Source organism: Gracilinanus agilis, chromosome 4 (genome assembly GCF_016433145.1).
Source record: "Gracilinanus agilis isolate LMUSP501 chromosome 4, AgileGrace, whole genome shotgun sequence".
Taxonomy (NCBI): domain Eukaryota; kingdom Metazoa; phylum Chordata; class Mammalia; order Didelphimorphia; family Didelphidae; genus Gracilinanus; species Gracilinanus agilis.
Window position 1 is genome coordinate 143692128 of NC_058133.1, and position 14348 is coordinate 143706475.

Genomic DNA, 14348 nt, shown 5'->3' on the forward strand with positions numbered 1-14348 from the left:
TAAGCAAATTCAGATATGTCACAAACATATTCAGTTAGAAAGAATAGGCAGATGCCAAAATAATATGATTTAAGGGATGCTGGGCAAGGTGCTATCCAAAATATTTTGTTCCATTCCTTGTCGTGGTGGCTTTGATTTCATAATTAGGAAAGAGTTTCCTTTCACCTCAGACTTTTCTGTCCTCAAGAATTCATTCTTGCCCCCAGCATATGCATAATGGCTTACAGAGTATAAATATTAAAAAAAGTCTTACTTTAACACTCATCTTACAATGGAACTAATCCTGCATCCTTGAAGGGTTGTGGTACTGGAACAAATGTTCCACTGGGTGTGATCAAACTGGAGAGACTTGTTTTGAAAAGAGTATGGTCCTGGCAACAGAATGTGTCTGCTGCCTAAGGACCAATCCAGCAAAATATGGTCCTGGTTATATATATTAACTGAGAACCAGATGGGATAAAGTGATCAAAATGAATACTAATAGGAACCTGGAAAAACAAGCCTAATATTACAATGCTAGAGGTATTATACATTAAGATCTTTAAGCTATTCATACTCATTGACCTGGAGATCCCATTACTAGGGGTAGGCCCTAAGGATATTATTGAGAGGGTTAGAAGCTGAGTTTGTATGAAAATATTCATGGATACTTTATTTATTCTGATAAAATAGCTAGAAATAACATAAATGCAATGAATGGGAGAAATGGCTGAATCAATTGTGATATTTGAATATAATGGATTGTATTATGTTCTTGAAACGACAAATATCAGAAATATAAAGAAAATAAGGGAAATATATGAAGAGAGGAAAACAATAGAAAAGAAAAATAAGAATAATTCATACCATGATTACATTAAAAAAATAACAGCTACAAAATTAAGAGAAAAAAATCCAAGTAAAATAACTACAAAGGGAATTCAAAAGCAGAGGATGTTTATAGTATCATGTATATATAATTTGCATATTTTAAAATAAGTTGTAAACAATGTGGAGTTTGTGGTTTTGCACTTAATTTTTAATGTATTTATTTAGTTACATGATTTTTGTTGCTAGTATTGATTAACAAGAAAAAGAATTCTTGACATTTAAATATCTTTGATATATGACATATGTGTCTAAAATTATTGTAAGCCCTGGAAGACTATGTCTCCCAGGGTTCCCTGCTACAACTTCCCCCGACACCTCCTACTTGCTTTGTGGGAGATGTTGGAGAAAGTATAAAAGAGAAAGTTTGGCGCCTTTTCCACTCTCTGCTCTCTTGAGCCTGGAGGTTGGCTGATGCTATCTACGCTGATCTCTCTCTCTTGGTGTCTTTTTCCTTTTCTATCTACCTCCTAGTTTTTCCTAGGCCTTCCCCTTTTTAATTAAAATAAAACCTGGCTATTCTAAACCCTAAGCTGCTCTCTGATCTTTTATTTGAGCCCTGAAGGGCTCTGGTCAATTTTCCCCTGCCCAGACGGGGGACTGACTACCTTCCTTTCCCTTCCTCTCTCCTTTCTCCCATCCATCCTTCCTTCTACCTTCTTCACTTTCACCTCACACATATCTTAAACTTTTGCCAGTTTGGACCTAAAGTAACTTCTTGCTATGAGCAAGACCCTGAAAGAGGAAACATATAGATCTTATGGGAGAAGAGAGAAAAGAACACTAGAAACCAGACTTGGAAAAGAATTTTCAAAAGGAAAGGGTAAATGAAAGAGCCAGATATATATATATATATATATATATATGTGTGTGTGTGTGTGTGTGTGTGTGTGTGTGTGTGTGTGTGTGTGTTTATATATATATGGCTAAATTTATTACCTTTTGTGGAACTTTGAGAATCTCAAAGCTTAGAGGAAATAACCAAAAATGGTGGTCAAGGATCTTTTCTCCAATATCTCCAAGAAGTCTGATTAATTACTTGTCCAGAGAGACAGTTCTTCCCATGTTTAGGCCTTCAGTGGAGCCTCTACCACATGATCTTAAAACATTGGAACTATCACCTGAAACTATGCCTAAAGCCCAATTTGCCTGAGATTTTTGTCAGGATCATCTTCATTAGTCTATTGTTAAGGCTGACCACAACCTGATTACTTAAAAATGTTGCTCCATGATGAAATGACTTATCTATTATTGCCTTTTGTAGGTTCATAGGACCATAGGATCTAGAACTAGAGGAGACCTTAAAGGCCATCTAGACCAACATTCTCATTTCACAGATGAGGAAGTTGAAGCCCTGGATGGTTTGGTGACTTCCTGATATGGTGAGATTGAACATGGATACTAGTTAGTACAATAGTTTGAAAAGCAGAGTCTTTCTAATGATGGATTCAACCTTAAAAATGGGCTAATGAGGATGTTTCAGGCAAACCATCAGGTAATATTAGGACCAGAGCTAAGAATTGATATTTCAGGGACACTGGTCATAGACACCTCTAGTATAAAGACAATAAAGCTGTTTGCAAAGTCAGTGCAGAAGATCTAAAAGCTTTGAACATAAATTTTTATTGCCACACAGGGAAAGACCTTCCCCAACCAAGTTTTCTAGATAGGGCTTGGGCATGGAATAGGAATAGGGTAGATACATTATTCAGATTGTGCCACTCAAACTGTCCCCAGATTGTAGTTACTGTAGGGCAAGATTTCTGTCCTTTGTAAACTATTCAGTTTTCTATATATAAAAAGGAATTCTTTATTCCTTTTTTTAATTTAATGGGTACCTGGAGGTCCTCTTATAGAGATGTGTAGGGATTAACCAGCCCACAATGACAGGAAGTAGAAACCATAAAGACAGGAAGGAGGAATCCTAGAGACAGGAAGTCAGGTAGAAAAAGGGGATAAAAGGCCACCAGTGTCAGTTGGTTGGTCTGTCAGTTGCTGACAGGACTGGCAGATGCTGGGAAGTTGGCTGCTGGGTGTGAGTTGGTCATTGGAAGTTGGTGGCTAGTGGAGTGGGTTGGTGATTAGTTGGTAGTTGGGATATATATATATATATATATATATATATATATATATATATATATATATATATATATATATTCTGCCTGGTGAACTGAGCTGAAGGGTGATCTCTAATGGCACTTATAGGCAGTTTATAGGTAGATATAGGCAGTTTAAGATAGTAATTATAGGCAGTTATAGGATAACTAGTATAGACATTAGGAAATTTTCTTTATCTCTTTCCTATATTTCTCTCCTTTACTATATTCATTTTGCTATCCCTATTTTAATCAAACTAAATTGTTAATTGTTAAAAGCTGCTAGAAGTTTTCTTTTCTCTGGCTTAAAGGGATAATATTAATGTACAACTCTACTGTATTCTCATTAAAGCTTAAATCATTAAAAGCTGCTCTTTTATTTTGTCAAAACTCCTAATTTAATCCTTACACATAGTAAAGCTCTTTTTGAAAAATTCCATCCTTATCTTTGTGGAATTGAGAAAATGTTTGATGATATATTATTCAAGAGATCAAAGGGGTTCATAATACTCTTAAAATCCACATGTAGAGGTGTCAATGGCTGTCCCATAGGCCCTGGAAACATATGGAGTAATGGTACTATTTGAGACAAATGAGACCTCATGTAGGGTTCAGCTATCAGTTTTCTTCCTTTCTTGGCATTCTCTTATTACCCTCCTTACTTTCCAATCTGCAGTCCTCACAGAACCCAACCTACCTACAGCTTATATTTATACAGTAGAATAGATTTATGCCACTAGTGCTGAAGGACAAGTCTTACCTTTACCTTGTCAGTTCAAATAGTAGATTAAAAAAATTTAAGTTTTTAAATCAATAAAAATGTTTAGGAAATTAACTTTACTCTTTGATCTTAAATAAATCACTTAACTAATTTGATTTTATGTTCCTTATATTTACCTTATCTATAAAGTAGAAATAAGAATTTTTTTCAGCAATTGGACCAGTTTTCATCTATATTGATTTGTTTGCTAAAGGACTATTTTCTGAATCTCTATCACAATTGTTTTATTTATCACAATTAAAAATTTAATGCTAGCTAATGTATCCAGCAGAGAAATCCAATTTTTAAATACATTATTTATACTTATGCTTACAGGTCAAATGCACTATTTATTTAGCTAATAGATTGTGACTACTTGGCATTGATTAGATTTGGCTGGCTTACTTGGGACATAGTGAAAGTGTTGTGGGGACAATTTGTCAAGTACTGGCCATGTATATATGGAAAATTGGCAGGTGCTTGATTTTAGAACACAGGTGTTGAGACTGGCTATTTACCTGAAGCTGGGCTAGACTGAAGAAATATTTAGTAAGGTAAATTGGGTTATAAATCTACTTCTCTAAGATAGCCATTTGGCTGAAATGAGGGCTGTAGTACAGAGGGTTCAATCAACCCTGCAAAAGGCTAACTGCAGAATTTCTGGCAGTTGAGAGGGTTTAGAATCCTGACTAGCAGCAGTTGATCAGAGGGATGGACTAGATGACCTATATAAGTCTCTTTTTATTCTGTAGTTCTAAGTTTGAATACATAAAATGAGATAATAAATGTAGAATGATTTAAACAATCTGATGGATGTAAAATATCTTATCTGGTGTCATGTCTTAATAGTGACACTATTAAAAAGTATAAAATATAATCCCTCTGTTCTATTCTAGCTGTGTGACCTTGGGCAAATGACTTAATTTCTCAGTGCCTTAAAGAAATTCTTGAAGACTATTTATTGCAAAAAGTTACATGTTGGCAAAGGTAGAGAATATTTTCACACTAAGACTTCCCCAGTCCGGTGAAATCAGAAGGCAACAATGACAACAAACAATAATAGTAAGAATAGCAACAATAATAATATATCAATATGTATTCTAGTTCTACAATTCTGCTCACATAATTAACAGTGCAATAGAAGAGAAGTTAGTAGTATAATATATATTAGGCCTGTATATGTCTTTATAGCAAATAGCAGATACAAAGTATCATTGCCCTCTTTTCATTGCATTGTAAATTAAAATGTATAGAAGATATGAAAACTGGTGATTCATTTTGTGGATGACTCAGCCTTTTGACTTTTTTCCTTACATGAGCTAGCAGACCACTGCTAACTATTTTTAAAAATAGCTTTTTATTTATTTTGTTAAATATTTCCTAATTTCATTTTCTAAAAAAATTAACATGAATTAAAAAAATCTTGAATTCCAAATTTTCTTCCTCTTCTCCACCCTTGAAAAGGCAAGCAATATATTGATTATATATGTAAAGTCATTCAATACATATTTCCAATTTAGCCATCTAACTATCTTTTAAAAAAATCCTTCCCTTCTGTCTTAGAATTAATAGTAAGAATTAGTTCCAAGGCAGAAGAGTGGTAAAGGCTAGCAAATGGGATTGTGACTTTCTAGGACCACACAGCTAGGATGTTTCTAAGGCAGATTTGAACTCAAGATCTTCTGTCCCCAAGCCTGGCTAAATCCACTGAGACACTTGTCTTCTCCTGTTTAACTATCTTTTGATATATATTCACCTAAGACCATAGATTTAAACCTGGTAGGATCTTTACTCTGGTCAACTAGTTTGGTAGTTTCATCTTAAAGATGAAATTAAAACCTGGAGAGACTGAATGTCTTGACTAAAGCAATACACTAATGTCTATCTTTCTAGCCAACTTTTAAGCTCATTGAAGGTCCAGACTGTGTTTTCCATTTGATAGAATTTAAACTCTTTGAAGGAAGAGACTTTAATTTTTGTCCTTGTATGCCCCCACTCTCACATAGTTCCTAGCATGTAGCAGGCGTTAAGAAATATTTGTCAAGGGGACTTCCGGTAAAGATGGCGGCAGAGTAAGGAGCAGCTGCTCGATCTCTCCTAACTGATGCATAGAAGACTCCTCAAGGGGACATAAAAACGAACCCAAACGATCAAAGGAACACCACAACGGGGTGCAGCATTGAAGGTACGCAGAATAGGGGCATTCAAAGAGCAACTAATCCCAATACTATACAAATTATTTGATATGATAAGCAAAGAAGGAGTCCTACCAAATTCCTTTTATGACACAAATATGGTACTGATTCCAAAGCCAGGTAGACCAAAAACAGATAAAGAAAACTATAGACCAATCTCCCTAATGAACATAGATGCAAAAATCTTAAATAGAATATTAGCAAAGAGACTCCAGCAAGTAATTAAGAGGATCATCCACCATGATCAGGTGGGATTTATACCAGGAATGCAAGGATGGTTCAACATTAGGAAAACCATCCACATAATTGATCATATCGACAGTCTAACAAACAAAAATCACATGATTATATCAATAGATGCCGAAAAAGCCTTTGACAAAATACAGCATCCATTCCTATTGAAAACATTGGAAAGTATAGGAATAGAAGGACCCTTCCTAAAAATAATAAACAGTATATACCTAAAACCATCAACAAGCATCATATGCAATGGGGATAAATTAGAAGCCTTCCCAATAAGATCAGGAGTGAAACAAGGATGCCCATTATCACCTCTTTTATTCAACATAGTACTAGAAACTCTAGCAATATCAATTAGAGAAGAAAAAGAAATTGAAGGTATCAAAATAGGCAAGGAGGAGACTAAGCTATCACTCTTTGCAGATGATATGATGGTCTACTTAACAAATCCTAGAGAATCAACTTAGAAGCTAGTAGAAATAATCAACAACTTTAGCAAAGTGGCAGGATACAAAATAAATGCACATAAATCATCAGCATTTCTATATATTTCCAACACATTAGAGCAGCAAGAGGTAGAAAGAGAAACACCATTAAAATCACCCTAGACAATATAAAATACTTGGGAATCTATCTACCAAAACAAACACAGCTACTATACGAAAACAACTACAAAACACTTTCCAGACAAATAAAACTGGATCTCAACAATTGGAAAGCCATTAATTGTTCATGGGTAGGACGAGCTAACATAATAAAAATGAACATTCTACCCAAATTAATTTACCTATTTAGTGCCATACCTATCAAATTACCAAAAAACTTCTTTACTGAATTAGGAAAAACTATAACAAATTTCATTCGGAATAACAAAAGATCAAGAATATCAAGGGAAATAATGAAAAAAAATGTGAAGGAAGTGGGCCTAGCAGTACCAGATATTAAACTATACTATAAAGCAGCAGTCATCAAAACAATATGGTACTGGCTAAGAGACAGAAGGGAGGATCAGTGGAATAGACTTGGGGTAAATGACATCAGCAAGACAGTGTATGATAAACCCAAAGAGCCCAACTTTTGGGACATGAATCCACTATTTGACAAAAACTGCTGGGAAACTTGGAAAACAGTATGGAAGAGATTAGGTTTAGATCAACATCTCACACCCTACACAAAGATAAATTCAGAGTGGGTGAATGACCTGAATATAAAGAGGGAAACTATAAATAAGTTAAGTGAACACAAAATAGTATACCTATCAGATCTCTGGGAAAGGAAAGATTTTAAAACCAAGCAAGAGTTAGAGAAAATTACAAAATGTAAATTAAATGGTTTTGATTATATCAAGCTAAAAAGCTTTTGTACAAACAAAAACAATGTAGTCAAAATCAGAAGGGAAACAACAAATTGGGAAAAAATCTTTATAACAAAAAACTCTGACAGGGGTCTAATTACTCAAATATACAAGGAGTTAAAGCAATTGTATAAAAAATCAAGCCATTCCCCAATTGAAAAATGGGCAAGAGACATGAATAGGCAATTTTCAGATAAAGAAATCAAAAGTATCAATAAGCACATGAGAAAGTGTTCTAAATCTCTAATAATTAGAGAAATGCAAATCAAAACAACTCTGAGGTATCACCTCCCACCTAGCAGATTGGCTAAAATGAAAGAAGGGGAGAATAATGAATGCTGGAGGGGATGTGGCAAAATCGGGACATTGATACATTGCTGGTGGAGTTGTGAACTGATCCAGCCATTCTGGCTGGCAATTTGGAATCATGCTCAAAGGGCTATAAAAGAATGCCTGCCCTTTGATCCAGCCATACTATTGTTGGGTTTGTACCCCAAAGAGATCATAGATAAACAGACTTGTACAAAAATATTTATAGCTGTGCTTTTTGTAGTGGCAAAAAACTGGAAAATGAGGGGATGCCCTTCAATTGGGGAATGGCTGAACAAATTGTGGTATATGCGGGTGATGGAATACTATTGCGCTAAAAGGAATAATAAACTGGAGGAGTTCCAGGTGAACTGGAAAGACCTCCAGGAACTGATGCAGAGCGAAAGGAGCAGATCCAGGAGAACATTGTACACAGAGACTGATATACTGTGGTAAAATCGAATGTAATGGACTTCTGTACCAGCAGCAATGCAATGACACAAGACAGCTCTGAGGGATTTATGGTAAAGAACGCTATCCACATTCAGAGGAAGGACTGCAGGAGAGGAAACATAGAAGATAATCAATTGCTTGAATGCATGGGTTGGGGTGGACATGATTGGGGATGTGGACTAGAAACAACCACACCAATGCAACTAACAACAATATGGAAATGGGCCCCGAACAAGGACACATGTTACAACCAGTGGAAATGTGCATCAGCCATGGGTGAGGGGAGAGCAGGGGGTGAAGGGGAAAGTTGGGGTATGAAGCATGTAATCAGGTTAAAAATGAATATTAATAAATGTATAATAAAATAAAATAAATAAGAAAGAAATACTTGTTGATTGATTCAAGAGATAAAGTGAGCTCTTACCTTTTCTTCATGTGGAGGTTCCAGGAAGGAACCAATACTCCAGAGGATAATATGACCTTCTGTACAGAATATAAATATTTAGAGATTTAGACTCCTTAATTGTATATTCTGCGGGTTCCAGATAAATACCACTCATGCTACCAATTTCCCAGTAGTCAAACATTTAAGATGCCAAACAAAAGAGCAAGAGAAGCCAAAGGACAAAACTTCATAACAACCTGGTTGTGTCTTTTCTCTCTGAGTATAATACACAAAGTTCCCACTTTCACGGCATCATTTTTCATGCTTCATGTATCATGAATGTCACTTTAATAGCTGAGAATGAAAAGCTTTTGGATAAGGGTTATGTGTGAAATAATTAATGGAAATTAAGAAGGCAAGGAATAATCTTTTCCTTAAAAGAAATACAAATTACTAAAGAGATACTTGCCTTCTTATTAATTCTGATTTAGTCTAAGCAATAGCTATGAAAGGCCAGCTATAAAAAGAGCAAGAACTAATTATCCCTCTCCCTCTATAATGTCATTGTTCCCTTCATCAATTCAGTTTTATACAGATTATTCTTTTTATACTAAGGGAGTGATGGCAATTTGCACTCTTTACAACAATGTGGGTGGTTGGAAAGTAGTAATAGCCTTACTGTACAGATGGGAAAACAGAACAATTTCCCTGAGATTATAGAGTCAATAGAAGAAGTAAGAATAAAATTACATTCTTTGGATGCTCAATCCTGTATTCTATGTCTAGCATTAGAGCAAGCAACCTCTTAATCTTGCCTTTGTCCTAGTATATTTGACAAGATTATTTTTGTGACTAATTTTCTAACACATAAGCTATCATGATGCCCATGGGTAGGTGGATGGGGGAAACCCCAGAACAGAATGATCTCTTACCCATGTTCCCAGCAAGTAGGATTCTGCTGCAGCTATCAGTGTGCAGTGTAGTCAGAGAAATTGCAGAGTGTTTTGTAAAAGGTAACATATCCTTCAGTAAATTCCCCTGAATGAAAAATAATAAAAACAAAAAATTTGTTGTGATTTTCATTCCTGTAAAGTTTTAATTTTGAAGTTAAATTTCCAAGTATAATGACACCTACAAAATAATCTTTGTTTATTATGACAGTTGTAGATACTTAAATGTGTTAGCTACCTAACAACAACAGCAGTTAGATTTGGTGGTGTGCTGTCTGAGTTGAGCGTAGTTATAACTCCCTTTCTTTGATCCCTATCCTAGTGTGGCTGCACTACATCTCTCTTGTGTATGTCTCCCTTTCCAGCCACACCTTTGCCTCTTCCACCTCTGGGATGGATTATCTTTTTGAACCAAGCTGGTGAAAAAGGGAAGGAAAATAGCAAAGGATACACTTCAAATGTTAGCCTATTTGGGCTCAGCACTGTCTGCCTCCTTCCCCAGCAATTGCTGTCCCCTTGCTTCAAATAAGAACCTGGGGATCATGAACTTTTTTTGTTTTTGAATATTTTGATAAATGTATTTAAATATTTTCAGATTCTGGAAAAACTCCATTTACCAAGGTTGTCTACCAAGACAAGTTCCAAATGGGTTCATGATTTAGGCAAAGAAGTTGACATCATAAACAAATTAGAAGAATATTAAAGAATTTACCTCTCAGATTTATGGATAGGGAGAAGTTCATGTCCAAAGAAAAGATATAGAGATTCATAGGAGGCAAACTGAACAATTTTGGTTACATAAAACTAAAACATTTTTCCATGAACAAAATGATTGCAGCTAAAATATAAGAAAAACAGGAAATCAGGGGAAATACCTTTGCAGTCAGCTTCTGTGATGTCTCATTTCTAAGGAGACTGAGTGAAATTTATAAAAACTAAAGTCACTCCTTAATTGTTAAACCATATCAATAGGCAATTTTCAGAAGAAGAAATCCAAGGGATCAAGTAACATGAAAAAGTGCTCTATCACTAATAGAGAAATTAAAATGACTCTGAGTTTATATTTAACACTAATCAGATTGACAAAGTTGACAAAAAAGGAAAATGACAAATGGTATAGGGGCTATTGGAAAATAAGAATATTAATATATTGTTGGTAGAACTGTGAACTGGTCCAGCCATTCTGGAAAACAATTTAGAACTATGCCCCCTTAGGATTTTTCATGGTTCAGAATGTGAGCGTTATAGGAAAACACACACACACACACACACCCAAGAGGCAAAAAGCAGCAGTATAATTTTAGCTATTTGAGATCATGACCCACATGAGGGAACTCCCAGCCACATTATATTAGGGCAAAGGGTCATCCTTATCTACCCCTCCTTGAAATTTCCTCTTGTCATCTGTGTAAGTGTAATCAGGGAAGCATCATTAGGAATCCTCTTCCTTATTCCATGCAGTACCTCATCTTTGCTCAAGTATTACAGAAGGGACGACCAAAGCAACACAAAGTCTTTCATGTCATTCTAAAATGCTCTAACTCCTTTCAGTCCTGACTGGAAACAGCTAGAAATTTCACTATCCCTAAAGGCACGAGCAATGAGTGAGTCACCTTGTCTCTGGGGTCCCTGAAATTTCCTGGAGAGTTCTAGCAGTATATTCACTGAGATAGTCTCCACAGGGTTCATTCAGGCTCATTACGCTTTGAATCAACCAAAAAGTACCAATGCCTCTCTAAAGGTCCAGCAACTGAGGATCACATAGCAATCAATAGCAGTGGCAAAGGGTGGGTACAGATGGGTGGTTTATATCTCTGGGACTATAATCTATTAGTTCCTTGTGCCACTCTCAGGAAAGTAAGGATGATTATCTTTTTTGACTAGATTCCCGACTCCTTTTTCCTGGTGGCTCTTATGCCACTAGAAGGCAGCTCTCTTCATTAAGCCAGTTCAGTGCTCTACTGCCTAGCAAATTCTTCAGTTTTCCATCACCACCAAACTAGGAAGAGAAAGCTGTCATTGCTAGATTAGATCTGCAGACCAGAGGCCTCAGATATCAAAAACTAAGGTCAACAGCCTCAAACACCAAGATTCTAATTTACAGAGATAGAGACCCAGACATCAGATCTCTTTGCCATCAAGGCCTCCTCTAGGAGTAGGGCCTCTCATATCAAGTTTAATTTCTATTCTTCCTTAGTGTTTCAAGAGAGAACTAACTTCTCTGATCTTTACCATTCCAAGACCACCAAACCCTCACCATTTCCCTTCCTAATCCAGCTGAAGCAGTGTTGGCTCATGACATGAAAGATCCTTTCCCTGTTCCCCAATCTATCATTCTCATGTATTTGAGCCCTACCTCTTCACCCAAATAATTGACATCTTAATTTTGACCTTGGTCAGAGTTGCCCTTGCGGATAAGGGAGAGTAAATGGACTTTAGGCAAGCCTTTCATAATCATTAAGGATGTAGTTAGCTAACAACTCACCACCTGGCTGCCTGACCATAATGAATGACCCAGAATGAGGAAAACGGCTTCTTTTTTTTTTTTGAAAAAAATTTTTTTTTAAATTTAGAATATTTTTCCATGGTTACATGATTCATGACTTCCACCCCTTTTCCCTCCCTTTCCTGGAGCTGACAAGCAATTCCACTGGGTTATACACATATAATTCTTCAAAATCTATTTCCATATTATTCATATTTGCAGTAGTGATCTTTTAACATTAAAACCCTAATCATATCCCTGTCAAACCATGTGATCAATCATATGTTTTTCTTCTGCATATCTGTTCCCACAGTTCTTTCTCTGGATGTGGATAGCATTCTTTCTCATAAGTTCCTCTGGATTGTCCTGGGTCATTGCATTGCTGCTAATAGAAAAATCTATTACATTCAACTATGCCATAATGTATCAGTCTCTGTGTACAGTGTTTTCCTGTTTTTGCTCCTTTCACTCTGCATCAATTCCTGGAGGTCTTTCCAATTCACATGGAATTCCTCCAGTTCATTATTCCTTTCAGCATAGTAGTATTCCATCACTATCAGATACCACAATTTATTCAGCCATTCCCCAATTGAGGGACAGCCCCTAATTTTCCATTTTTTTGCCACCACAAAGAGTGTGGCTATAAATATTTTCGTACAAGTATTTTTCCTTATTATCTCTTTGGAGTACAAACCCAGCAGTGGCATGGCTGGATCAAATCATTCTTTTAAAGCCCTTTCTGCATGGTTTCAAATTGCCCTCCAAAATGGTTGGACCAATTCACAACTCCTCCAACAGTGTATTAATATCTCAGTTTCACCACATCCCCTCCAACATTTATCACTTTCCTTTGCTGCTATATTGGCCAGTCTGATAGGTGTAAGGTGGTACATCAGAGTTGTTTTAATTTGCATTTCTCTAATTAGGAGGGATTCAGAACATTTTTTCATGTGTTTATTGCTAGTTTTGATTTCATCATGTGAAAACTGAGTATTCATGACCCTTGACTATTTGTCAATTGGAGAATGGCTTGATTTTTTGTAAGTTTGACTTAGTTTCTCATATATTTGGGATATTAAACCTTTGTCAGAGAGTTTTGTTATAAAATGTTCTCCCAATTTATTGCTTTCCTTCTAATTTTGGTTGCATTGTCTTTTTGTCTATACAAAATATTTTTAATTTGATATAAAGTCATTCATTTTACATTTTGTAAGGTTCTTTATCTCTTGCTTGAGCATAAATCCTTTTCTTCCCCACAGATCTTACAGGTATACCATTCTATGTTCACCTAATTTATTTCTGATTTCATTCTTTATATTTAAGTCACTTAAAACAAATATAATAGATAAAGTACTGGTTAATCTAATAAAAAAAGAAGAGAATCAAATTAACATTATCAAGGATGAAAAGGGCGTTTTCACCTCTAATGAAGAGGAGATTAAGGTAATTATTAAGAATTATTTTGCCAAATTACATGGCAATAAATATGACAATCTAGGTGAAATACTTACAAAAATCTAGGTAAATACTTACAAAAATATAAATTGCCTAGATTAACAAAAAAAAAAAGAAATTGAACAAGCCATCAAGGAATTTCTCAAGAATCAGATGGACTCACAAGTGAATTTTAGTAAACATTTAAAGAACAACTAATGCAAATACCATACAAATTACTTAAAATAAGCAAAGAAGGAGTCTTACCAAATTCTTTTTATGACCCAAGTATGGTATTGATTCCAAAGCTAGGCAGACCAAAAACAGAGAAAGAAAACTACAGACCCATCTCCTTAATGAACTCCTAATACAAAAATCTTAAATAAAATACTAGCAAAAAGACTACAGCAAATTATCCCAAGATTATGCATTATGACCATATAGGAAAAGGAAAACTTCTCACCACTTCCACCTTAATATCACTCAGGGAGTAATAAGTGGGAATCACTGGAAAGTGACTGTTTGCCTAGTTGGGTCCTGGAACATAGCTATCTTTACTACTGGGAAGGGTGTGACAGTCTACTCTCTTATAGTTGGCAAACACTCGTCTCTCTGAATTTGTTCAATTCAGAGTTGAAGATTGCCTAGGTGAAAACTTCCTTCTGTCATTACTACAAATCTTAAGTATCCATTCACTTTAGCCATAACTTTCCCATATTCCTATACTGCTCTGCCTTTCTCTTGTATTGTGTTTACTGAAACCTTTGTTCTATTTTGAACAAACTTCTGTTGTTAATGGACCAAACTCTCTAGTACTGTA

At 35.6% G+C, this 14348-nt stretch overlaps 1 protein-coding gene across 1 annotated transcript in view; it reads right to left on the reverse strand.

Moving 5' to 3' along the window:
• Positions 1-14348, reverse strand: part of WDR64 (WD repeat domain 64) — a 214702-nt gene that overhangs the window by 17470 nt on the left and 182884 nt on the right. Inside the window, exons 21-22 of the mRNA XM_044674508.1 lie at positions 9592-9697; positions 8699-8757 (exon numbers count right to left, since the gene is read on the reverse strand). Coding sequence (XP_044530443.1) covers positions 8699-8757; positions 9592-9697 — 165 coding nt within the window. The remainder of the gene's footprint in view (positions 1-8698; positions 8758-9591; positions 9698-14348) is intronic.